The 27342-nt window shown below is 38.8% G+C and overlaps 1 protein-coding gene across 2 annotated transcripts in view; it reads right to left on the bottom strand.

The window, feature by feature from the left end:
• HIBADH (3-hydroxyisobutyrate dehydrogenase) overlaps positions 1-21662 on the bottom strand; it is an 86143-nt gene extending 64481 nt beyond the window's left edge. Inside the window, exons 1-5 of one of the 2 annotated variants that reach the window (XM_063409915.1) lie at positions 21561-21616; positions 14908-14998; positions 13145-13305; positions 8737-8846; positions 6103-6224 (exon numbers count right to left, since the gene is read on the bottom strand). In XM_063409915.1, the coding sequence (XP_063265985.1) occupies positions 6103-6224; positions 8737-8846; positions 13145-13291 (379 nt within the window). In that variant the 5' untranslated portion in view covers positions 13292-13305; positions 14908-14998; positions 21561-21616. Of the gene's footprint in view, positions 1-6102; positions 6225-8736; positions 8847-13144; positions 13306-14907; positions 14999-21560 lie in introns of both variants that reach the window. The other variant, XM_063409907.1, reaches the window with a different exon arrangement.
• Positions 21663-27342: the final 5680 nt, after the last annotated feature.

Raw genomic sequence — 27342 nt, 5'->3', positions numbered from 1 at the left:
GAATTAGGACTCATATGGAGTCAGGGGATTATTAAGGTCTAGTGCTCATCATCGCCACTGTCCCAAAAGCACAGGAATCATGCTATTTTTTTTTTTTTTTGACTACATGAAAAATACACACTTTGAACAAGGCACTCCACTGAAAGAACAAAAAGAGAGAAAAAGAATGTTTAAAACCAAAACAAACTTTGCAGAAAGCTTCAAAGTCATCACTTCATTCCAGAAACATTCCCAAACACCACCTGCAACCCCTTAACTTTAAACATTCTCTAGGAGAAGCAATCAAAAATTTAAAAATGAAATTAAATTAACTTTTATTCCCTAGGATTTATGATAGACTGGCATTTACAGATCTTTCTTACTCTGGGTATCTCAGAACATTTGACAGGAAGAGGCAGATACTAGCATTAAAGTAACCACAAACAAACAGAGCAGTTATTAGGAATGTGGTAACAGCTCACATGCAGCCGTGAATATTAGAACCATTTTTATTGAGAGAAGGAATGTTGGCTCTAACTCTGCAGTTATTCCTTATTCTTTTTCAAAGAGTGCCACAGGGATTTCTAACTTCCATCTGGACAGTTTTCGTTTAACTGTTTTTGAACACCATGTGTGAGAACACAACAGGATTGTAGACACTGGAGATGGAAAAGACCGATTAGATCATGTAGCCATCCTCCTGCCAGTCGAAGATTTTTCCCTACAGAATAGTTCCTAGCACTTTGCCCAGTACGGTTTAAAGCATGTTGAGATATTTGGCTTCAACCAACTCCTTTGGAAATTATTCCACACTGTATGATGAACGTCGTTAGGACATTTTTCCTGGTAGACACGGCACGCATTTTTCTTTCCTTAATGATTTCCAGCCTATTATTCCTGGTTATATCCCATTGAGCCAGCCTGAATAACTCATCTTTACACCTTCAAATAAATGGAGACAGATATGTTTCTCTGCACATTGGTCACTATTTGGCCAGACTACACACAATTTTATTGCCAAAATATACAGTGTGCTTTAATAAAATCATTTATTCCACCCTTTTAGTCATTGTAGGTTAGTTGTCTCCATCTCAGTGAACATTTTTAGATGATACTCTCAATAAATCTGTTTATTCCTCCTTACCTTCTTTCTGCTACCTTTTATTTTACTTCATAGATAATGCAAAAGGCATAAAAGACTTACAGAAGAAAAACTGCCTTGCAAAGTCAGCACATAAGTAAATATACTCCCTAACTCTTGTGAAACAGCAGCTGCTGCCAACATAGTGATATTTGCACAGGGTTTATACTTCCTCTGCTCCCTGTGTCAAAATACACATTTACCAATGTTTAAGATTTTCAAGATCTTCAGTTCTTTCTTCTCTCCAGCAAAAGAGATCTATTAGTTTTATTTTGACAAATAAGTATGGTTATATAATTTAAACCATAAGTTACTAGAAGTCAGAAGCTTTTTAAGCATCTCAGATTTTGAAGTACTTCTTCATTCTCATTTCAGCTTCCTTAAATCAGTTCAGCCAGTTCTTCCCTTTTCTGTTATCAGTTACTTTCTGCATTATTTTCCCTTATCTAAATTTCAGAGTAACTCAGTAATATTTTTCACACTACCTTTAGTATTAAGGTTGTACATTGTAATTTCTACTACCATCCCTAGATCACCGCAAAAAATGAATATGATCAAATACATTCAGCAAAAAATGTAAACTGAGAAATTAAGAAAAATGTCAGGAAAAAAAATAATTACACAAGGCATGTAGTGACTGAGGAAGAGAAAAGCAAATGACGTAAATGTTATGCTCAGTACCAGGAACACAGAGAACATTTTGGCCAGTCTGAGCACACACATTTAGGCTTTAAAAATAAAGCATAAAAATATAAATCCAGAAACAATAATGGAGCAAATACTACTATGCCTTTAGATGTTTTTCCTTACCAACAAGAACACCTGCTATTGAGAGGGATAGGTCAGAATTATCAGTTCTAAATTCATGAACTTGCTCCATCTTTATAGTGTTTCAAGTATCCTAACAGATCCAATCACTGCATTACCAGACCAGAAAGACAAAACCACACCAAACCTCTATACCACTGAATTCAGGACATTCCTCATTTTATTCCTGGTGTTTATTAAATTAGAGACATTGAATTAACCCATCAATTCTTCCACTCTCATAAAGTCATAAGATTGCATTTCTCTAAAGGTGCACAAAGCTAAAGGAAAAAGCAGATACAACTTAATGAAGCCAGTTCAAGGAGCTCTACAAAGGCTCCCCAATAAAGACATGTCTATTAAATCAGTTTAATTCTGGCAAAGATACTGGCGATGCATCTTTATTACAACAGAATTTACAAGCTAAGAGGTGCAATGTTTGAACTACTCATTCCTAATTCCTATTATTTAGTCTAGTCTGAAAGTGTCTTTCAAATCATCTTTGCATTGGTGTGCATAAAGTTTTAACTCCTCTGCTTCCTGGAAAAGGCACAGCACTAAGTGCCTTCAACGTTCAAGTAAGAGAAACACATAATTCACTTCTCCTATTTTAGGAAGGTGCCCTTTCTAAGAAAAAAAAAAAAAAAGCTGGTATCCTGAAATATATTACTCTTTGAAATAAAATAAATAAAACATCTTCAGAGTGTTTCAAATATTTTTTTCCTTTGCTCCATATTAAGTAGAGATCTGGCCATGCAGGGAATAAATCTGCAATGCACCCCTCAATGACTCCCATTATACTTTACCTTATCAGTGACCTGAAGTCTTAACTTGTCAGTGTTACCACTAATGTTTCCATCACTTAATGATTAGCTCAAGTTTATGGAAGCCATACTATAAGATGACACAGTCTGAAATGACAGCTGGCATAGAAACTATAACCTCTTCTAGCCACCTCCAACACACAATTTCTAAAACCAAAATCTTTTATTCTACTCTTTATTACTATTTCAGCATGACTACAGTTCTCTATATGACAGCTGTTATTAACAATTAGCAGTCTGACTTTTTAACTGACTGCTCTTTTGTCTAAAGAATAAAGTGAAGAGGAAGATCTAAAGTTTCATTATCAGATCTAAAGAACCAGACTTGTAAAAGAATTTTTCAAAAAAAGAATACTTTTTTCATACCTACAAAACCAGAAAAACAAATCGTCACATCTTTTTGTGAAGTTCCAGTAGAATGTTGTACAATGTAATTTGAGCAGAAATAGAGCTGATATAATTTCAATAGTCAGTGGAAGGGGAAAAAAGTTGATAAGATTATATCTGAACACTAACAATGCTTACAACATAGAATTACAATAGAAATAAAAAAAATAGCCAATGTACTTTAGGAAATTAATATCTTGTACACTGAGTTAAAGAGAGAAAACTATTACAGCAGTGTCAGTGAAGCCACCAGTGAAGTTAGCTCTGGATTATGAGGTGAGAATCTGTATCATGCTTCCACTGAAACCAGTAGGAGGACAAATTTGACACAATTCTTGAAGGCTAAATTTAGATCCTGTACTTAGCCAGTAGTATCTTGTGCCAACAGAAGTCAGCTTTAAATATGCTTCCGTGATAATGCGTGCTTTAAAATGCTTTTATACATACAAAGATGAAGAATCCAATCTTTGCAAAGAGGTATTTTTCCAGTCTAGATTTTAAAAAAACCCCAAATTTGATAAACATGGATTTTGAAGATGCTTCCCCATTTGTCCCATGCCCACAAAGAGGTCACAAACCAGCGCAGCACTGGGAACCATGACACAACTTTCTCATGTGGACCTGCAAGAGATCCTAATCCCAGACTAAAGCGATTGCTATCTCTAGACAGCATTAGCAGCATAATCTGCATGCAGCTATGGGGATGAGAAGTATTTTCTGAAATCACTTAATACAAAATAATACTATAGTGACTTGGTTCACCAACTTCTACTTAATGGGTCCTGACTGTAAGCTGCAAGTAAATGCTGTGGGCCAATCATATGAAGAAGACAGCACTACTAAGCTGGCATGCAGGCCCATCTGAAAAAGAGCAAGAGGAAGAATCTTTTGGGGGCAAGGCTGCAAAGAAGCCACTAAAATCTGGCCCTAATGCTACATCCAAAGATTCTTCATTTGCAATGTCAGGACTGGATTGAAATCACTGCTCTCTCTCCGTAGGCTTTACAGACCACGCAATTTTCAAAATATTATTCAGTTTGTGAACTTGTTCACAGTGCAGATGAATGTTAACATCAGGCAACACCCAAATACCTTAAAGACACAGTGGAGTTGTCTGCCAATAACAGCTAGTAAACAGACAGCTCTAAAGAGGACAGCTCAGGCACGCTGCTTTCTCTTCCTCCTCCCTGTGTCCCACAAACGCTCTCCTTGAAACTCCTGCCAACTCCATTGCATTGCACAGCAACAGCACAGTGCCTGCCAATTTCTAGAGAGCCAAGCATACTTCTCCATTTAGTGTTTTGTCTGAAGGCCAACAATGCAGTCAGGACATATAAAAATACCCCAAAGACTTGATGTGTTAGGTACTGAAAGACGGAAATCACAAAGTATAATATTAAAGGTTTTTTCCAAGAGACAACTTCTCCACATTTCTAGCAAGTGCCCACTTTAAACATGGTTTGTACAGAGACTCCTTGGGCTTCATGAATATAGTAAGGACTAAAAAGTTAAGACTGTTCTTTCCCCCTTATTCGGGATATCCCTCAATCTGTAACTGACACTAGTCACCATGTTATTTGCATTCAGATAAACCACTAATACCAAAAAAGCCATCTGTATTCATACTATCAACTATATGTTATCACATTAACTCTGTCTTTGCCTTACCATTTTCTCGAGGAACAAAACCCCCTAAACAGCTGAAGTTCTTTCAGAATCAAACTTTCCCTTTTCTTCTTTGTAGTTATAGTCAGCCTTACACCAAAAACTTACAGGTAAAAATAAATTACAGACATTTCTAAAAGGTAAATAATTCCCTCAGGAAAATAACATATTTGGCAGAAAGGGATTGAAAAAAACAACAAAGAAGTAGGTCAGAATTGCTCAAGTGATAAGCAGAAAGCCATGCTGTGTTTATAAAAAGGATCAGAGAGATACATAATCCGCCCACAATACAATTTTTCTGTGGTTTTTCTTCCCAGGCTGATTAGCTATCTAGCTTTATAAGACAGAACTTAATATTTTGGCTGGGAAGCAAGAATCTGGGAAGCAAGAATACATTCTTCAATATCACCTACCTGGATCTGCCTACTCTCTGTTCACAATAGAATTTAGATGAAAATTTTGGCCTCTAGTACGTAGTCAAATCCTGCCTTCGCAGTTGAAAATAAAAAGATTGTTAGTTTTTGCTCATCACTGACACTCATCAGGAAAAAAAAGAATTCTCAAAATGCCAGTTACATTAGTTTTTAGACTGGACTGTAAAAACCTCAAGATTTTCCCATATAAAATGATGTTTCCTCACCTTCTAATTCTAGGTGTTTTGGAGAAGGTTTCCACTAACAGTTATGGTTTTGTTTTCAAAACATTAATTTTATGTTTCTGCTCTCCTCTGTCCAAAACATGAGAAGTCTTCCCTGCTCTATATTATTTCTTACAAGCGACTAAATACTCAGAGATCAATAGTTTGCAACTTTTAAAAATAGACAATTATCACCCACATTCTTCAGTTGTTATAAAATCAGAGAAATCTCTCTTTTCTTTTGATAAAGAAATTTTATATTCCTCACTTCATTATCTTCTTTTTAATTAATGAAAAAGCAACAGAACTGCTTAATGACAATCAGTTTTTCCCTAACAGGAAGAAACAGATGAAGGCTAAAGGAATGTGAATAACTGCATAAAAATGCAACTTTATGAAAGAAGTTAAATTAAAAGGACCATTGTACCATATCCCAAGAAAGCTGTTTCTCCAAGTGTAACACAGAAGTATACTCCTAAATCCTAAAAATACTCCTGTAATAATATACATATCTGTAATGCAATTCAACAACAACAAGACAGAATACTGTACATGTAGAAAAGAAAGGCACCTTATAGCAACAAAGGTACAAATTGGTGACTAAAACTACAAACAAAGAGATAACTTGTCCAATATGAGGTAAATTGCTAATGAAGACTTACCTCCAGAAACTGGGGCATCCATGAAAACCGCTCCCATTTTTTCAGCATCTTTGGCTAATTCTTTTGAAACTGATGGATCTATAGTGCTGGAATCTATTAGCAATGAGCCTTTCTTCACTTTCCTAAAATAAAGGGGTTTTTTTCATTATTATTATCATCATCATCATCATCATTGTCATTATTTTCAGAAGATATTTGCAACTATTACCATGGCATTGGCTTCCATTCAGCATGACAAATGTGCAGACATTTTTTGGTACACTAGTAAACATAAAGTTTTAAACCTTACTGAGCAAAATCTGCTCAGTATTTTTATTGCTGAGGATATATATTGAGTATATGAGTATTTATATTACAGTATACTGCAGTTTTGAATCAATCAAAGCCCAATAACAGATGAACACAAAAAAGCACGTTCTTCCTAAACACTAATTGAAAAAAAAATACACAAAAAGGTTGCACTAGGAAAATCTTCCATTACACAAGTTGAGCAGTATATAATATCACCTAACATACACTCTAAGCAACTATTGATACAACCTAAAATTTAATATATAATAATAAAATGTTCTTTTTATATAGACAGTATTTTAAGTTCTTATCAAAATGCATTTTTGACTGCTTTTTTTTAATCATTCTACAATTTGTTCTACATAAATACCCTAACTAAAAACCACAAAAGCCCACTGAATATTTGAAGAGAAGCATGGAGAAATTTGAAGTGAAGCACTGATAGCCAGTACATTTAGGTAAGTTGGTATTTCAAACTGTAGATCACAGAAAACAGTATATCTGATTTAAACATTTGATAAATTTTTTGAAATTTAAAAAATTTGAACTTTTTTATTGCCCTCCACAACGAAAAAGTTGATTTTTATCTTTCTTTCCATTCAGTAGCACCATGATTTCATGTCCACCTGACTAGCAATCACCACGAAATCAAACACCAGAATTTTTCAGTCATAAAAAGGTGTCCCATTTAAAGCTACTCATGACAGATAAAGAGGTCCACTGCACCTTGCATGCTGTTGGCAGTACAGTGGATTTCACATAATTGAATTACCCAGATTGCTGGAAATAGTCTCTCAACATATGCATACCTTGTGACCCTGCTGGAACTCCAGACTCAAAACAGTGCCACATTCACAAACTCCTCCCTCGTGCTGCTGCAGTTAGTTTGAACACATGCAAACAAAAACCAGCATAGCAGATAAAGTACTCTAAAGCACTATCTCCCCTTATGTTCAGAAGAGGGCACAGTGGCACAGGCTCCTTGGTACCACAGGGGAATGACTAACTCAACCTTTAAACACTTCACGTTATCAATGTTTTCTTCTGTAAAGCTTTAAAAGCTTTAGAAAATTACAAAAATCTAACCAGTCACCAAGGACCAGGTCACTCAGAGCCACAATGATTCACTACTGTCAAATTACACTTTCTTCTCCTAGAAGGCTGAAAAACTGCAGCAGCACAGGACTGCTTTCCACATCCTCTGTTCCCTGCTGGATTTTCCACATCCAGGTACTCCAGAGGTTAACTGGCTGTACTGTCTCAGTAAGCACTGCCAGTCGTTCCTCAAACCGCTGCCATCGTGGGTACAGTTCTCCCACAGCTGTGTCCTGAGCTTTGTGGGGCTGATCCAATTACCCATCTTCCCTGAAGGGTCTAAGCTATAGATACTTAGATCTGCTCAGTCCTACTTTATGAGGAATTAAACTACAGACAGTAAGGGAAATAACCAACTATTATTCCTATATAGCAAGACCAACAGAAATCCCTCTCTTCTACTTCCATTTTCTTGTCACTGCATCTTAATATTGTACAATTAATACCTAAAAAGGCATCATTGTTTTTTGATAATCTACTGTACTTTTGTCTTCTGTATGTTTTTTCCTTTACCTTATTAGCCTGGATAGCTGTAAGAGCCTATATGACCCTCAGAGGTATCCAGTAACCTTAGTCAGCCTGCCAGGAGCAGTGTACATGTAGCCAGAACAGATTTTTAAATCATATTTAGGTTTTGATTTGGCAAGTTCAAAAACTCTGAGCATTAGAATTCTGCAGACTATGGATTTAAGGCTCAGTGGAAATCCCTCCACAAAAGTTAAAAAACTGTTTTTTTTAATTAAACAAAATCTTTAGGTATTTTTTTGTGTAATAAACAGATAATAAGAGTAGAAATCAAGAAAGTCTTGTCAGCTATTCTATGTTAATACACTTTAACACCGTAAGACACAATGATGTCTCTTCAGAACATTTAATTTATAGGATTTCAAGTTAAAGAAAATAGTATTTGAGCAAATAATTGTTGCCACCAAATATTCTAGTTGTACTTGATTGTAGTTGCACATTATCCCAAAAGAACCATGCAACTGAAAAGGCAGATAATAGTTAAGTTGCCTGACATGCACAAGAATTATTATTCTATTGAAAATAAAATTAAGACTTTAGCCAAAAGCCATTCAAAAACAAGCACTGTATGAGAGAACTCATATAATGAGAAATATCAATAGTGACAGAACAGAGAACAGTGAATTAAGTGCCCTGAAGGCACAAGAAGAGTTACAACAACAGCAATCATCAGACAAACCTTAAGTACCAGAGGACATTCTCCAAACTACAAAAAAGTCTTACTTTAGAATTCCATTTCCTCCTGTGTAAACTTCTTTTGCATGGGGACTAGAAGGCAGCATGGTAATAATTCTGTCTGCTCTTTCTGCTACGTCTGCTGGGGATTCTGTTACCTTTTAAAGAAAAAAAACCCAAACAATATAAGCTTACACACTTCCTGAAAACGAGATGTCAGACGTTTGGTAAGTGTGGTTTTAGTATTCACTGGTCACAACTAAGCTAGGTAAAAAATTAAAACACAAGAAAAACTGCTCTCCTAATGAAAATATTGGTTACATGAATCCAGCAATAGAAAAAAAAAATTAAAACAATCTCCTATCATGGAAGTTCCTCCACAACATCTGCAAAAGGGAATATGCTTTCATCTCATCAACCCATTCATAAATCTTCAATTCACTACAAACCTTGCATCTATACAAAATATTGGTCTACAATGTTTCTAAGGAGGGACAACATGTAAAGATCACAAAAATCTCACTTTTTTCCTTGTCTTATATACGGCATTGAAAGAGACAAGAACTGAGGAAAAAACAACTTGATGCAGCTCAGTCTCACCATAAAAGAAATCAGATAAACCAATTTCTCTCAATATTACAATTGGCATTTTTAAAGAGGAAAATAATCAGCTAAAGCATCCTTCACAAAAAAGATCTGAACAATTTTCAAAATATATTATTAGGTATTAGTTGTTAAATAACCACACCTAACTTGAAAGGTATATGACCTTTCTGAAGTCACTTTCAGAGGTAGGCAGTATAATATTTAAGATACATACACAACAAAGGAAATATTGACAGCTGAGTTGTGAGTTTCACCTGGAAGGCATTTACCACTAAGATTTCTGTCCAGTACTGGTCTGAATTAATTAATTTCTTTAAAATTGCATTGTTAACACATTCATAGCCCAGGGAAAATAGCAACAAACACACTGCTTAGTCTTTTATCTTTAGCCCACAAAGATCAAATCAAATTTCAGTCATTTGTAAGAAATGCTGGATTACACCTTGAAGGACCTCTGGGATACAGCATAAGAAACTTCTTGATTTTTATTTAACTTCTGAATAAAAGACGGGAAGACTGTCTATAGTCACTGAACTTTTTTCCCCAAGGCTCTTGGGAAAAAAAATGCAAAGAAACTGGCATATGTGGGACTGAGAAACACACAGATTTTGTTTTGAAAGAATAAGTTAATACTGCACAAAACACCTGGCATACCACACAATTACAAATGGAAACATGCTTAGTCTAAAGAACAAAGGGTAGCAGGAATAAACGAGGCAATTATAAGCAGCATACCTTCCCTATCTGATTAGTTGATTTTATGACTTGCCTCCCTGAAGATGAGAGAGCCTATCTCTTTAAAAAAGAAGTATGACATCTTTGTCTTTAGTTCTGAGTATCTCTGGTTTGGTTCAGTCCCAATATGTATTATTAGAGGTAAAGAGAGGAAGTGTAAAATTGGAACCTAAATGTATATACGTCTTTTTATTTGAAACAATGATCTCCAGTATTCTTAGAGGTTTGGAGGGTATCAGCTGAAGACTCAGTGGTTCACTTGCATTTTTCAACCAGAAGTTGAAAAACATAATGTATTGGGCACACAACTGAAATAGTACATCAGCCTCAAATTTCTACTTGGCTACATGGATAGAAGACAGCTAGGTTTTGGTTCAGTTTTAAACAATTCTTAACCAACACAGGTACAAAGAAGACATAATACAGTAGTCATCTAAACAGAAATTTATTCCATCTACATCTTTCAAAATACTAAGATGCCTTTTACATGAAAAAAATGAGATTAAAAATGTACACAGACTGAGACAGTACTTCCACAACCATACAAAGGAAAAGCTTTCTGCTACCTTGAAACAAGTAGCAAAACAAAGTGGGAACTAAAAGTGGGAAGAGACACTCTCAGCCTTTTGGTACTGTTAACAAATATGAATAATATTGCCTGAAAAAACCTACCTCCCTGGTTCAATAAGCAGCATATAAACCCTTTATTTTATTTGGGACTTTCTGTCTCAGAAACAAAGCTGAACAATTTGAAAGCTATTGTAAAACATTAAGCATTTGAAATCATTACGAATATGTGCATAACTTTCGAAAACAGACCAAATACTAACTGCTGATTACCAACATAGACTATACTAGCTTAGAGTGGCAGCCCACCAAGGCCTGTACATGTTCTGATACTTGTTTAGTTCATGCAAACTTTTGCAGTATGCAACTGGATAGGAGAGACTTTTCTGCATACTGCTGGTTGTTGGTACTGCCCTTCAATACGTGCATCTGCTTGTATTTGTTCCAAACTGCTTCCCTATTTTGTTTTACTTATATTTACAGTAAGTCAATTAATTACTGCCTACCTGAAATGCCATTCTTACTGCACACTAAAGAAAGCTCTATTTTTATGATGCTTTATGCATCAGGTGACTCCAGTAACATTCTCTGTGTTCTAAATCTGAGATAGGATTTAGACACAAAGACCTGTAAACTGAAGTGTGACACATAGTTACTTCTAACTTTCTCCAAGTTTTACCCAGGTGGTTCCACATGCTCATGCTCAGGCAGTCTTCCTCTGACTTTTCACCATCAGCAGGTGGTGGCCGCTGTCTCACATGTCCCACGTCCCCGCTGTTCGCTTCGGTGCTAAGGAAAGCGGAGCCGCAGATTGTGCAGATTTACGGTCAAACAGCCCGCATCCGCCATATGCCTTGGTAGCTGCACTGGCCTTGAACAATGGACATTTGACTAGGTTTAGTGTCTCCTGGGGTCATTTCACCCCTGTTACACTCCTCATGGTTTTACCCTTACAGCCAGACCAAAGAGAAAGCAGCCCTTAGAGCCCAATGTTCCTTCTACAGCAGTTTCTACAAGGCCCCATGGACCCACAAGTTTTCAACTCCTGAAAAAAAGTGTTGGAGTAGGATTTACACCTACAGATCAAGAAGAGGAAGTTATGTTCACATATTTTCTTTAAGTGTGTTTTATTTGTATTTAAGCCTACCCATGTATTCTCTTAGTGATTTATGATCTTAAAACATACTTTGGACTTTATTTTTAAAGGCATTACAGTTCACCTTTATTATCATGTTAAGTCTTGCAGTGAATGCCAAGGATTCTATTACAAAGGCAAAATACTATCAACATAGGCAGCCACAAAAAAAAAAAATCCCACTGCAGAACACAAATTAAAAATACAAACCAATAGTTCAAAACAGTCTCTTCATTTGCCCAGTCTTACTCAAGACAGGTCTGGTTCATGCCTGAGGGTCTTGGCTGCTTTAACAAAATAGCAACAGGAGCTAGGAAAAGAGGTGAAAAGCTTACTTTCCCACTTAAGGCCAAGATTCTGTAATTATTCAAGGGGAGCTGCAATTAATTACTAACAGGTGTGTGGTATCATATTATCTTTTAGGAATCTTGATGTTACCTCATTATTTAAAACCGCTGCAATTAGCTTTAACAGTTTAGACGTTCAAGGCACACAGCTCCTCTATCTAGATCTACCTACAATTTCCTCGCCACTACTGGAAAATTCCCTTCTATCCTCTATGTTGTTACATGAGAGGTTTATTTTTGCACTGCACTCCTTTTTTCTGTGTTTTAAGCACATATTCATCTGCCCACAACTGTCTAAATTGTGACAGCTTTGAAGAATGTCAAAACCATTCAAATGTGTTACAGACACATAGAAATGACACAACCACCTGAGAGAATGGGGTTCTGAGGGTATTAACAGATTAAGGAAAGCAATAGGACTGGCTGGAGCAGGGCCAAGATTTTGCAGGGTATATTGCAGGAAGGTAAAGATCCCTAATGTAATCAATTTCCTTCTCTCCTTCTTCCTTTTCATTCCTTCCTCTTCTCTCACCATATCCTTCCTCACCTCCAAGAGAATAAGCACTTAAATAATTAGATTTTTTCCCCTGCCCCTGAGGACTACACCTTGAAGCAGCAGGAAGGCTCATATGTCCCTATAACCCTTACAGCTATGCCAGCAGGAATTTTTAACTAGGGTCATTTAACCTGAAAAGGTCAAAGTAGGAACCAGATGAAAAGCATCCCACTGGCCATCTAGACCTAGGGGAGAAGGAAGCAAGAGAAAGCAGGAGGTGAAAGAACAGGCCATCAACCTACTCTCATAAAAAGTGCGGGGGGGAAAAAGACAGCTAGAGAAGTCTGACAAGGTAGCAATTCTGGCTAACAACATGTAAATTACTTGGGAAAGAACCATACCTTTGCTCTAACTGAAACCTCACAGATTCAGATTGTATTCATTGTGCTGTTTCAGTTCTGATTGTGATCTTAACCAAGAAAAAAACCCCAGAAGATTTAGTTGCATTGCATGCAGGAACCATTCAACACACACAGTTATTGCTGGAATAAAGAAAGTTTATTACTATACCTGAGCACCCAAGTCTTGAAATTCTTTGCAAGCTTCTGGGAAGACATCATACACAATAACTGGATATCCATGTTTTACCAGGTTTTTTGCCATTGGATTTCCCATGTTACCCAGCCCAATGAATCCAACTGGGGTTTTGGAAGCCATAGTCCTAGAACACACTGATTTCAAAAGAATAAAGATCAATATATTTGTATTTTAGACTTATGTACCATAATGATATAATAAAAACTACCATGTAATCTGTTTTCTACTATTTTACCAGCTTTATGCTTAAAAACAGTGCAAATGTGAATCCTATTTTACACAGTTTAAACCTTACATTATAGCACACATCTGGCCACAAATACCATCCCACAATGATTTATTTACATATCAAAGAAAATTATTGTAATTAGGAAAATGTGGGTGTTTTGAAAAAATACAGTACCTAAAACTAAGATCCAATAAGAGCTCAAATGTAGACTTAAAATATACAGGATAGTCTGTGTTTTATTATGTGTCTAAATTCTAAAGTGGATATGCAAAGTCCAATTTTACATATCTTTTACAGACTCTTTATTGGTAACTTTGCTTGCAGCCATGGGATATAGCATGTGTTCTCTAGAAACAGCCAGAGGCTGCCACTTCACTTCATGCAGCCCCTCACAGATTCTTCTGATCCTGCAGTCAGATACAAGCCACTAACCTAAAGATGAAAGTCTCCATAGTAAATCATGGCAAATCCTTTAAGCCATGCAACCACAGTTTAAATACTGAAAACTAGAATAAAATAATGTATAAAAAATTACAAAGTCTTTGCAAGAATCACCTCTGTATTCTATTTACCATACTACCAAGAAGGAACTATAAAGCCTAACCTACAACCTGAGGAAAACACTACAGTTTCAGTCAGTTACCTTTTTCCAGTAGTTAGTGAGCATCAAATTCTGGACAGGAGCAGCACTGCAAGCATTCATCTACTGCAATCACTATCTCATCACTCTAAACACTCCTAATCCAAAGGCAGCACAATTTGACAGTGACTAGATTTCTTTGCCAATTACATAAAATACTTTCTCCTTTACGGCAAAGGAAAAAGTTATGCAGAATAAACACTAAAGTATGTGTCAACTAAGCAGACAGAAACAAGGCTAACTAACTACAGAAATACTGTAGCTCTAAAATGCACATAGAGAAAATGTGCCTAAGCTGGATCGAGACTCTAAGAGGTCTCAGTGCTTAGCAAAGAATCCTCTCTAGGCCAATAACACTTGATTAATCATTTTAAAGTCTTTCTGACTTTAAGCTCCTTCTTAGCCAGCAATGGTCATGCTCTTTCATCTGCAGCACTGTTTTGGAAGTGCCACATTTAATAAATCAGGTTTGTTGAGAGAACTTTGGTCTGAGACAGTTTCCACAGATGCCTGCAGCAATTACATAGCTAGAGAAGTAGCAGAATTTAAAATAAATGTGGACTGGGAAAATGCTTAATGAAAACTGAGATAAGTCAGGAAAAGAGCCCATTGCTTTTTTAAGAAGTGCTACATGTCAAAACCAGGGAACAAATGAACAAAGAACCTAAACCAGCATCATCAGCCATAACAATCATTTCAAGTCCTTCTCATTGTTTCTATGAGTCAGTATTCCCCAGTCCCTCACTTGCACTAATCTAAAATTGCTCCTTTAGTTAGCCCAAAGCTTCCCACTTCCTGAGAAGCTTCAAGCCCTGGTTTTAAGCATCTTTCTTTCTCTAGCCCTTAATACGAGTAGATCTTATTTACCTTGACTTCAATAAAGCTTTCAGAACAGCCTCCTCTCGTATCCCAGTAGCCAAATGAGGAAAGTATGGGCTGGACTGGACTGCAAAACTGCCTGAAGGAAGAAATACTGTCTGGAGTGTTGGGCTTAAATAACCATGATCAGTAGTTCAAATACTAGAAATAGTCTAGTTACACATGATGTTCCTCATGGGTCAATACTGAAGCTGTTTAAAAGCTTCATCAATGACTGATGATTAAATATGAGCACCCTCAGCAACATCATGTGTGACACCAAACTGGGGGAAATGTCTGAGAAATGGCAGGGCAAGGCTACCATTCAGAAAGATTGGAGAAACAGGCCTCAAGCAGTTCAACAGAGATAAATATGTCTTGTACTTGGGGCAGGGGATGTCATTGCAGGCTGCTGACTGGCTAGACAGCTGGCAGCTCTGCAGAACCTGTGGATTCCCATCAACTGGAAGTTGAGCATGAGCTAGTAGTGCATCCTTGCAGCAAAAGGTTAATGACATTCTGCACCGCATTAGCAAGAGGTCTAGACCCAAGAGAAACCAGTCATGCTTCTACACAGCAAATACACCAGAGATGTGATCAAACTGCAGACAGCCCAGCAAACATCAAGTAATATGACCAAGGAGCAGGAGTACATGGCCTGTGAGCAGAGGGTAAGAGAACTGCCTTTGAGTTTAGGACAAGCTGCAGTCTTCTACCACCTATGGAGTGGGAGGAAAGAAGAGTTACAAAGCAAATGAAGCTGAACTCTTCACAGATGTGCTCTACAACAGGACATGGGGCAATGGCCAAAAGCTGCAGGAAGGGAAATTCTGCCTGGAAATAAGAAAAGCATCCCTGATGTGGAAAAAAGGTGCTGCACTGTAACAGGCAGTGTAGAGAAGTTGTGGAACCTCCATCCTTCTGGCAACCTTAGAACACCATGAGCAACCTAAGCTAGCTTTAAAGATTTAAGGCTTTTGGAAGCCTTGCTTCCAAACCTTGGTCTTCTTTGTTTCTGTGAATTCCAAATAACCGTATCAGAAAAATAATTCTGACTACCATATCTAGGCTCATTCTTGTAGACTCCCCACTTCTATCCTGATCTCTTCTCACACTATCTCACGGACACCTAACCACCAATTCAAACTGAACATCTTCAGAAAACTTGCTTGATACCTTTTTCTGCTATCAGTGCTGACACCAGCAGTGATGCTTGTCACTCACAACAGCCTAAAAGACTCACCCATGATCTGCTTAAATCTCATTGATTCCTCCATCACATCTGAGATCTCAGCTGCTTCAGAACCCGGCCACCTGCCTCAACAGACATAATTCTGCCTTGATCTTCATGTTGAGAATTGAGGACATTTGGCCCATGCTACTTCACTCCTCTGCAACCTGCCTGCTTTTTGCCTCTACAATGTCACGTAAGACTGCTTTGCTTTGATGGCTTTTCATGACTGTCATTACATCTTAATATTAAGACTTCAGCTGGTAATTCAACTGCAGTGATGTGCCTATTGCCAACATGCACTTTTATTGTGCCTCTAAGGCAGCTCTTCACAAGGTAAATATCCATGAAATGAACCCATTCTTCTACTATAAGGCCTCCCTTAAAAATTGTCATTTTGCAGTATCCCCAGAAAGGCATGGCAAAAGTTAGGCTGTGATACAAGACATATTGCTGAGCAGTATTATTAAGTTTTGTGTCATTGTATTCTATTCTTTCTCCTTTTGTCTCTGTTCATTTTTTTGTCTCAGTTCACAAATCAGAGACCACTTTCAGTTATGTGTGAAAACATATTCAAGTCCATGGGAATTGGGACCTTTTAGAGAAGTACTCCAATTCCTGAGTCAGTTTGTGACTTTATTTTGATTTAGCTTTTCACAGCCCAGTGTTATATGACACTTCAAAATTAAATAATTTGATTAACAGTTTTGAAAAAAACTTCAGATCTCCAGGTACTCAAACATAGGAAAACTGGTTTAGAGGACTGATTAAATTAGTTCACAGATCTAATAGAGATGATTTCAATTGAATTTGAACCAACTGTATTTAGATGCATGGCACATTTTTATGCCTACTTAAGACAGTGGGGATTTGCAAAAAAAAAAGATGTTTAAAAGACAAAACTTTCATGTTTTCCCATTAGATGAACCTCCGCAGGTGATTTCACAGAATGTGTTGCCCAGCCTGCATATGTTGGCACTTCTTAGCATCTGATATGTAGCACAAACTCAACTTTTGAAATAATTGTGTAATTCAGATATCTGATGACTGATATTCTGCAAACCCACATCACGTATGCTAACTAATCCCATCAACTGTATATGCATTTGCTGAAACTGTCTCTGTGGTATTGAGCCCATTTTACTTCAACCATAAAATTCACAGTAACCTGCTGCAGTCACATGGCTGGAAAAATGCCCAGTCCATACTCAACTTCTAAGAGCAGGCAGAACATCAGAAGTAGGAGCAACAGAATCTACTTTTAAAATAATCATTGATACCATGTGCAACTAATTCTCCTTCCCTGGGAACAGAACCGGCAATACAAATTAACCTGTAAATCAAGCTAATTGTGAGCAAAACCAGCTACAGCTATACGGACTCCAAAGAAATTGGGCTTTTCCCAGAAGATTCTTCATTATTCTCTTCAGGGAATATATGCTTGCAGATTCTCATGCCTATGAAAACTCAATTGATGAGGAGAACCAATTAAAACCCTCTCACCAAATTTGGGGCTTACAGTCAATACAGATAAAATACAAATTTTTTGCTTTGAAAAGTCAGCCTAGAGAAGAAAAACTTTACCTAATCTGCAATTTCACAAGAATTTTACCTTAAAAACAACTTAATCCAAAAAAATCAGCAAGAGTTTATTAATCTCTTGGATGCCTCTTCTTGAACAAAATGCAGTTGTTAGAAGAGTAACTTCAGAAATGCACAGATTGCAATCCTGTCTTTAAAATACCTGGCCTGTCAATGACCTAAAACTTGTCTTTTCGAGCTTTATATAGAGATACTGAAAGCAGTTTTCTTTTTAACCTGAAAGATGACATGTTTAGACAATTTCAGATGTTTCCATTTTTCAAGAACAAATTCCAGCTCCAGTGCTGCCCTGATTTCACTGCAAATACTTGACTGCACAAACACTGTAATATGCAGAATTGAGGACATCTCTTTGTATTCAAACAAAAAGGGACTAATATCTGGGTAGAACCACAGACAGCAGACATGGAAAAAATCCAGTGTGCTTGTACTCTGAGTCTAAGTGGCCAAGAACAGGACTGAGAAACAAGTAACTTCCAAAATACAATTTCAACTATATTACTTAATTCTTGCCTTTATAAAATTTATTTTAAACCAAATTCACAAAATAGCAAAACAGGAATAGTGGACACAGTCCCATCCCATAAGAGCTTCCTAATCAGAAGCTGCAGTTCATATTAATATTCTTGATCTCTCTGGATCAGTGAAACTTCACCTCTTTTCCAATATCTGAGATTTAACAGGATCATGGGAAGAGTGAGCTCAGCTACCGAAGTTGCTGGGTTTGCTTGGGGCTTTATGAGAAAATACACATGAAGTCACTTGACAAGGAGAAGGAAATATGATGACACTTCAATATGAGTCAGTAAATGAAAGATTCTCCCACTGATTTAGCATCTGAAGTTCTGGTACAAGCACAATGGAAGACATCATCCCTTTTCCCCTTCCTACTTTGAAAGAAAGGATCAGAGTGAGTTTCTGTGTTTTGTGTGGACTTCTTCATGTAATTTATAAAACCTCTACTGAAACTAGATCCTGGGAGGAAACTAGATGAAGAAATGTAGAAGTTAGAGAGGCCAGTTGTACATGGCTAGAATCCATCAGCTCCCAGAAGTTTTGCCAATTGAATTTAAATTGCCCCAGGGCCACTGACTTTTAAAGGTTTTATTTAAAAGGTTTTAAAGGCAATGATTTGGAGAAATGCACTCTGCCAAAATAATAATTTAAGAAGATTACAATACTCTAAATTCGGCCAGCTTTACATTGAAAAAATCCCACTTGCTTTCTCTTGCCTCTGTAAAGGTCTACTAATCAAAACCAGAGATGCTATCTGGTGACACTCAAAGTTTTATACATCATTTTTCATATCTGTACCTATACCTCATTAAATGTTTGCTAATACATTACAGAGAAAACCATACAGAAGTACTTTTCATCTAAAAAGAATATCAAGTGTACACTTGATCCCTTAATTAAGTAATGTGCTGGACTTCTGAGCAGCAGGTCTTCCGTCAAAATCCTTGCTTACTAATCAGTGCTTCTCTGCACCAGAGCATAGAGTCATTCAATAGTTCAAACAGAGGTCCTGCAACAGCAAAAGCAACTGTTTAACCAGCAAAAATACTATTCAGCTATTAATTGCACAGGTCACCTCCACTCCAACAAAACTACTTGTAAGGACATTTTTGTTCTCTAGCACAGTAGTGTCTTCCTTGATGAACAGCTCCCTCAGCTGATGAATCTTCATTCACCAGAAAATCATCTTTTCTCAGCCACTATAATTCATTAATCACCTCTTCACCCTCTCCTCCCCACCCCCCAGGCAGTCCCCAGGAGGGATATCTCCATATCCATCAAAAATACATTTTTAAGTAAGGTCATACAAACCCCCTCCATGAAGCACCTTTGTCAGTGCCTGCCAGCTGCAGAACACAAGACCACATAGTCTCTGTCCAGCTGGCTAATACACAAACATACACATCCAAGATGTTCCTCCAAAATCTGCCCTCAGCTCTTTATTTTCCTTCTAGACAATTTAACAATCTCTAGCATAAACATACAGAAAAAAATAAACTACATATACAAATAAATACAGAAAAAACAAACCATCATGGTCTGCATCAGCTGCAAAGAGCAACTGACCAAGTAACCAAGGAGCATTCAATAAGAGAAGGAAGATAGCCTGCTTGCCAACCAAGCTGTGGTGTTGGACAGGTCTCAGAGCTGGCAGAACTCCTTCACTAGGATGGCATTTCTCTAAGGACAGATGATGAAATTACTCTTCAAAACCCAACTGTCAGACTAATCAAAACCAAAGAAAAGAATGGCAAACTTAGCAAATGCATTAGAGATGGGGAAGCCATGACATATAACTAAGCAATAGAGTTTAGCAGTTAAGAAGGCTTAATGCTTAGACCTTCATCTCATAAACATTTCTCAGAGTCAAGAGTACTTTCAGCACAGTCACTACTGACTAAGCCAGAGCTTAAATGCTGTGGGTGAAATTCTGTTCTATGGAAGTTTCTTGGGAGAGTCACAATTTCTCCTTAGACCTAGTTACAGTTTCTTGCTCAACTCTTTCAGGCAAAGACAAACTGTATTTTTCAACTTTAAGGGCCAGTGTTGGGTTGCTTTTCACACCTATGCTCACCACGAAGAAACAAGATCCCCACCATCTGCCCTACGTTAAACATGATCATTTGAAAATTGACCGTGACAGTGGATTTCAAACTCTTACAGAAATCCCTGACAGTCACCACGCACAGAAAGTTCAACAATCCTTGAACGCTATTGCTTTCAACTGCGGTATCCCAAAAGGTATAAACACAATACAGGTCCCTGTATTTAACTTCATTAGCATGACACCAACACGCCTGCTGCACCCGAGCTATCACTTATCACAACATCAGAACCGCAACTACAAAAAAATGCATTAGTGGAAAGGAGACAGTGGAGCAAAATGCACTGAAAGATAACGTCAAAGTTGTCACACGTTTTTCTTTCATTAGTTTAAGTGAGGTTGAAAGGGGAGTTACAAAGTTTTTAGTTACCCACTTAAAAGTAATTCCTGAACCACTTCATTACGTGTCAAGATTTTATAACCATCTACCATTTAAAAGAATCTCTTTCTTCCACTTTGCTAGTTAAAAACCTTCACCTGTGTGTTGGGAGCCTAACCACAGAGTGACATACACGACCAACAGACGGCAATCAAAATGACATTGAAAAAACTACTGAAGACTACTAAAGGTTTATTTTTAATCATTTACTTCAGCAATTAAATTACTTAGGAACAGTCATGTGATTTCTCAGGACTCTGGAAAGGGAAAATGTCTAGGTCCAGTTTTACAAATGCATTCTTCCTTTGCTTGCACCAACAGGACATCGGCAGTGCTCGCTCCTTCCACTGCCCATGAACCATGGTGAGCACCAGTGCCTGCAGAGCCGAGACAGGAGGAGGTGCCGCTGGCTCTACCTTCAATTTAAAGAAAAGAACCGGATGCAATGACCGAGAGGGCTGAACAGCGCAAACCCAGGTAACAGGTACCGCAGACATGTCACTGCTGCCACAGGAAGCATTTGTGAGCTCTGATGATTTCCAGGCACGCTATTTTAAGCATGTGAGTGAAAGCATTTATTAAGCCAAGAAGCTCCGGTGGAGCCCCGAATAAGGCGGCAGCGGTAGCGCGCCGTGCCAGCCGTGACCGCCCCGCGGGTCCGTCACTGGGGATGCCGCACAGGAAGGCGGCTCCGGAGCTACACGGGGCTCGGAGGGCCCGCGGCCGCCAAGGGCAGCGCGGCAGCTGCGCGCCCCGGGAGAGGCCCGGCCTTTCCCCGCCCGGCCGGCCGAGCGGGGCCACTGGAGCCGAGGGAAGGGGCAGGTCCTTACCCATCACCCGCCGGTGCCAGCGCCACCAGCCCGCAGGTCCCCTGCGCACCACCGCTGCGGCCATGCTGCGCCCCCGTGCCGAGTGACCTCCGGCCCGCCGCCGCCCGCGCCGCGAGCGGCAGCCGCCGCAGCCAATCACGGACTGCGCTCGGGGGGGCGCAGCCAATGGGAGTGCGCAGCGTCCTCCCTGCCGGCGGCCGGCCGCGCCCACGGCCCGTGACGGCTGGGCCGGGGCGCGGGGCGGGGCGGGGGCCGGGCCGGCGCTGGAGCACCTCATTGGGGCGGTGGGACATTGCATCCCCCGCCCGCGGCTCCCGGGGAGGCGTTTCTTTCCAGCTCCGCTTGCCTGTGCCTGCCCGCTGCCGCTTCGTCTTCCTGATTTGCTGCCGGGGGAGGAGGCTTGGCTGAAGCGGGAGAGGAACGGAGCGCCGGCGTTTAGGCGGAGACAGCTTGTGTTGCGAGACGGTGCCCTCGGGGCGAGGGAAAAAGCCGCCTTGCGCTGTTTTGTCGAGTCAGATGGCGAATAAGAGTTGGCGCCTATTGAGGGTTCGAATTAAATCATCTTCAAGGTCCTCTTCCAACCCAAACCATTCTGTGATTCTGTGACTGGTTTCGTCGTTGTGTGGGCTTTACCGCGGCTGGGCGCCAAAGCCGCTCCATCACTGCCCCTCCTCCGCTGGACAGTGGGAAGAAAATACAACGAGAGGCTCGTGGGTCGAGATAAGGATGAGGAGAGAGCACTCACCAGTTGCTGTCTTGGGCAAAACAGGCTCAACTTGGGGGAACTGATTTAATTTGTTACCAATGACATTAAAGTAGGATAATGAGAAATAAAAACTAAGTCTTAAAACACTTTATCCCCACCCTTTCCTTCTTCTCGGGCTCAACTTCACTCCCGATTTTTCTACATCCTCCTCCCTCAGAGACACAGTGGTTTGGGGAACGGAGTCTGCAATCAGTTCATCACACGTTGTCTCTGCCGCTTCTCCCTTCTCCGGAGGAGAACCCCTCACATTCTTACCCTGCTCCAGCGTACGGTTCCTCCCATGGGAGATCTTCCTTCCTGGTCTTCACCAGTGTGAGTCCTTCCTCTGGGCTGCAGATCCTCACAAACTGCTCTCAAAACCCACACAGGATCCCATCCATGGGTTGCAGTCCCTTGGGAACAGACTGTTCCAGCGTGGGTTCCCATGTGGGGTCACAGATCCTGCCAGCAAGCCCACTCCAGCACAGGATTCCCATGGGATCACAGACTCCTAGGGCACATCCACCCCCTCCAGCGTGGGGTCCTCCATGAGCTGCAGCTGGATGTCTGCTCCTCTATGGACCTCCATGGGCTGCAGGGGGACAGCTTGTCCCACCGGGGTCACCAAGGGCTGCAGAGATGTCCTCTCACAGAAACCAGCCCTGTAGAACCCACCCACTGCCAAAATTTTGCCACACAAACCCAATACAATCATGCCCAGAGTGCACTTCCCAAAGGCATAACACAGGGTTTATCAACATCAATAAAATTTGCAAGAGACCAGTTGCCATCTGGAGACCCCACTGGCAACTCTGGGAGAGCTTCAGGTGGGTGTGTGAGGAAGAACATCACACTGTGAGGGAGGGCAGGCTGGAGGCAGCCCAGTGCTGCCTTGTCAGAGCAAAGTTTCAGCTCCACTCCTGCAACTGCCACATTCATCTCTCTGGAATAAAACATTTAATTTATTTTCCTGACAGCAAAACTTGCCTTACTTTGTTGTGCCAGGATGCTGGGTACTCCCTCAGTCGTTAGGTTTCTCTTGTTAGGTCAGAGCTTTTTTTGTCGCTGTTATGTAGTATCATTTACAGACTTCTGGAGTGTAGTCATGAGGCACAGATCTCGGGTCTCACCACAACGTGTCTTCACTCAATTATATGTTAGCACAGAAAGAATAGGCTAAGTATACATGAGCTTGGCTCTCCTATCAATATCATAATATACATTTTTATATTTACCTGTATAAAGCAATACAGTTAAATATAGTTACATCAACCTATCTTAACATAAAGGAATTCTGTGGGCAGTGAAGGCAGCTGTGGTCATATAGTAGCTTTACTGTGACATGTGAGAGTGCTGCTACTAAGTAGGCTGATCTCATACTTTCACCCAGTTGCTTCTTTCTCTCATTGCCTTTCAGCTGACCATTGAGACAGAAGATGACGTAAGAAAAAAAGAAAAATCTCTGAAATTAAAGTGATGGAAAGAGACACAAACACAGAAACTCTTCCATTTGCTAGCACTGCAAAACATTGGAAGCTCCGTAGACTCAAATACACCAATATTTTTGTAAGCTCACTCATCTCTTTCACTGGGCCATTTGAAGACTGCCAAGTGAATAAAGCTACTGAGCTATGTTTACACTTCTCCTCACTGGGGAAGAGGTTGATTAACATCTTGTACTTGATTTTGTTTTTATGATGAGGTGTGACTCTTCATTGAGCAGCTATAGTGGCAGAAATTTGTACTGAGGTATGGTCCCAATAAGGTCTTTGGAAGTCTTTGAAACCTGATTTTCACATGCAATCACACAGTACTTAGAAAACATGGGATTTTTTTGTATTCCAGCTTGCTTCTTCACCACCTTACATTTTCAGAGTCATTGACCCATTATCAATTTGGTCTAGACTCCTATCAAGGCTGAACTGAGTTAGAAAAGTGATTTCATTTTCTTTTTTTTTGGGAGGGGGCAGTGGGAGGGGGAGCTAAATGTAGAGGAATGTACAAAGAGTCTAATGCTGTACTCATTGTGGTCCTTGAATTCTGATTGTAACTCTCATTACAAGATGCTTTACCTCTATAGTTGCTATCTCTACATCCTTCTCATGTCTAAGGTGGTTTAGTTTGTGTAGGTATAAATAACACATCCTTTGTTTAAAAGGTCTACGAGGAGAATAAACTTAGTACCAACATAAATATAAATAAAAAATACACTATAATTACTCCTAAATAGAAGTATGAGAAAGTGGAAAAAGGATAGCTCTAATCATAAAAATGTAGTAGACTTAGTCTTATATTACTTTGTCACCACATTTGTGTATAAAGGCTTGTTACAGACACAACTACTTGATAATATATATACTATAGCTTTTATATTGCTTTTGTACAGAATGTACTTTTGCAGACAGATAAAATTCCTTGAGATTAGATGAAATGGAATCTCTGCTTATATTATGAACACTGATAGAACTCATATTAGTAATGTGTACCACTAAGGTAGCCACTATGAGAAGGAATCACTTGCGAGACTAGATGGTGCAGGATTACCACGCTGCAGAGCATTTTCAGAAGGGTGAAAATGAAAGAAATAGTTTTTGTATTTTTTATTTCCTTCAAAATGCCCTCCAGAGATGTTTGAACTCTTAGCAGGTGGATAGTACAGTTAGCTCCTTCTATTAAAAGTAACTTTGCCTTTGTAGAAGTTTATCTCACTAAGCCTTGCTAGTTAATATTGGTTTGGGTGTTTATTTCTTTGCCTACCTAATTACATTTTTCCCCCATAAAATGAAGGAAAAAGGCTTTGTTAACTTAAAAACATATTTGGTTTAAGTAATGGCCATGAAAGCTTTTACTTACATTAAAACCCAGGCCATAAATGTTGGTTATTTTTCAAACAAAACAGCATGGTCTCCTTACTCACACCTAGTAGTGGGTTTCATAAAGATTTGTATGTGGTGACTTCTGAAATTAACCAGTTAAAATGCAAAAAACCTGTTATTTGTGTAGCTTCTTTCTACACGTTGTTATTTTTCCCTTGTGTTCAGAATGGAGATATATACCTCATCTGAGTGCATACAACTTCTACTTTTTAAACTAAAACATTTTCAAGTAATGTGAGTCAAGTATAAAATTGTCTATAAAAATAAATTCTTTGGTTTTTTTATCTTTAACTGCCAGAAAAGCTTTCCAGAAATCAGTGATTACACTGCAAACATGCCACAAAGGCAAACTCTTAATAAGTGTGCCTTTGCCAGTGGTAGAAGGATTGCCAATGTTTAATTGGCTTTAAAGTTTTGTTTCATCAATGGTGTATTGTATCTTAAAAGCAGTAATGCCAACCTTATGACTGAGGCATGAAATGGCATCTCAAAATATCATACTGATTATGGTTGGAACTATTTTCTGAAGGAAAACTTCCCAGTCTACTTGTTGGTCTAGCACAGGTAGAGTTTAGTTTGCACAACACATTAAAAAGAACAGGATAAAAATTGTATATGGCAAAGACAAATAGTAAATATGTAACTGGTATATGTCTATTTTCATGGGCAGATCTTATGGTGCTTTATAAAAACAGTATAGATAATATTTTAAGAACTGATTTTTTAGCTGCCAAACCCCTATAAGTCATTGTTGATACTCAAACCTAGGTATACCTGGAGATCCCCCCACTCAATTTAGTCAGTTCAGGCTTTTGACAGCTTCCTAAACAGGACCTGTGAAATGACCAGGATTCAAAAAAACCCCACTGTTTATCCCCATCCTTGCATTACAGTTTATGGCCCTCTCAGGCATACATATAGAAGTGTTATTAACCTGGAGCCATGTGCTTTACTGTTTGCTCAACAAATGATTGTAGTGGCACACTCAGTCCTCACTCTGGATGGACTGAATGGGCCAGGCTTAAATCAGCTCCTAAACTGCTGGGGGTTGGTAATATAGAACTGAATTATTACTCATGGGAAGACAAATGAAGTCCCTAGCTTTAGACCATCAAAAAATTGTGTATTTTATTTATACAGTACCCAAATAATGCTTAGTGACACAGTGAATCTAGATCTTTCTGTTCAAGTGACTGAGATTCATTTTCTTGCCCTGTAAGAAGTATGTGTATACCTTAGGTGTGCATCATGATTTATGGTATTGGAACATGGATATAAAAACACGAGAACTTGTCAGAGCATTTGTAATTCTGCTGCTATTCTACATAAATAAGTAGGTAGTTTTCTAAGTGTTGATACATGGTGCCCACTAAGTCACTAGACATGTAAAGAAATATAATCAAACATGTAAATAAACAGAAAAAAAACCTAAAGAAGGCTACTCCTTTCCTTCTTAGTGCTGAAAATATGGCCATTTTTTTTTTCAGGTCTCAATATAAAAGGAAAAACCAAAGAATGAAAAAAAACGCCACAACCCTAAGAACACAGAACACTTGTAGTATTTTTTGTCAGTTTTCATTTTCTTACATTTAAGGGCTTTTTTCCCTTAATTATAAGGTATAATAATAATAAGGAACCTCTGAAAGCAAAGGGAAATATATATATACACTGTGGCAAAACATGCTAAGAGTATCTAGATTCCCTTCAGAGCCTGCCCCTGACTTTAACTCCATTGGCATGAAATAATTACATTTGCTCAGAGGTTTGGGGTTTTGTTTTGGGTTTTTGGTCGTTTGGGATGGGGTTTTTTGGGGGGTTGGTTTGTTTGGTGTGGGGGGTTTTTTTTGTTGTTTTTTTGGTTTTTTTTGGTTTTTTTGGGTTTTTTTCCCCATTATTTTTGGGACATATCTTTTTCAGGACATCATATTTTATAGTCTGGGATGATAACTAAATTTCCATTGAATTTAGCAAGAGTTACAAGCATAAGATGCTTGTAAAATGGGACTCTCATTGCAGAGTATTATTTAAATTCAGCATTAACACTACTTAGTGTAGCCAAAAGAAAGTATAGTGGATGCAACAGTACATTTGAAACTTGAATTAAAATGAATTGGTAGCCAAACCTACCATGTTCCATTCCTCCTTCTAACCTTTTATCTTG

Source organism: Prinia subflava, chromosome 1 (genome assembly GCF_021018805.1).
Source record: "Prinia subflava isolate CZ2003 ecotype Zambia chromosome 1, Cam_Psub_1.2, whole genome shotgun sequence".
Taxonomy (NCBI): Eukaryota; Metazoa; Chordata; class Aves; order Passeriformes; family Cisticolidae; genus Prinia; species Prinia subflava.
Note: the sequence above shows the minus strand (reverse complement) of the source record. Positions and strands in the feature narration are given on the sequence as shown.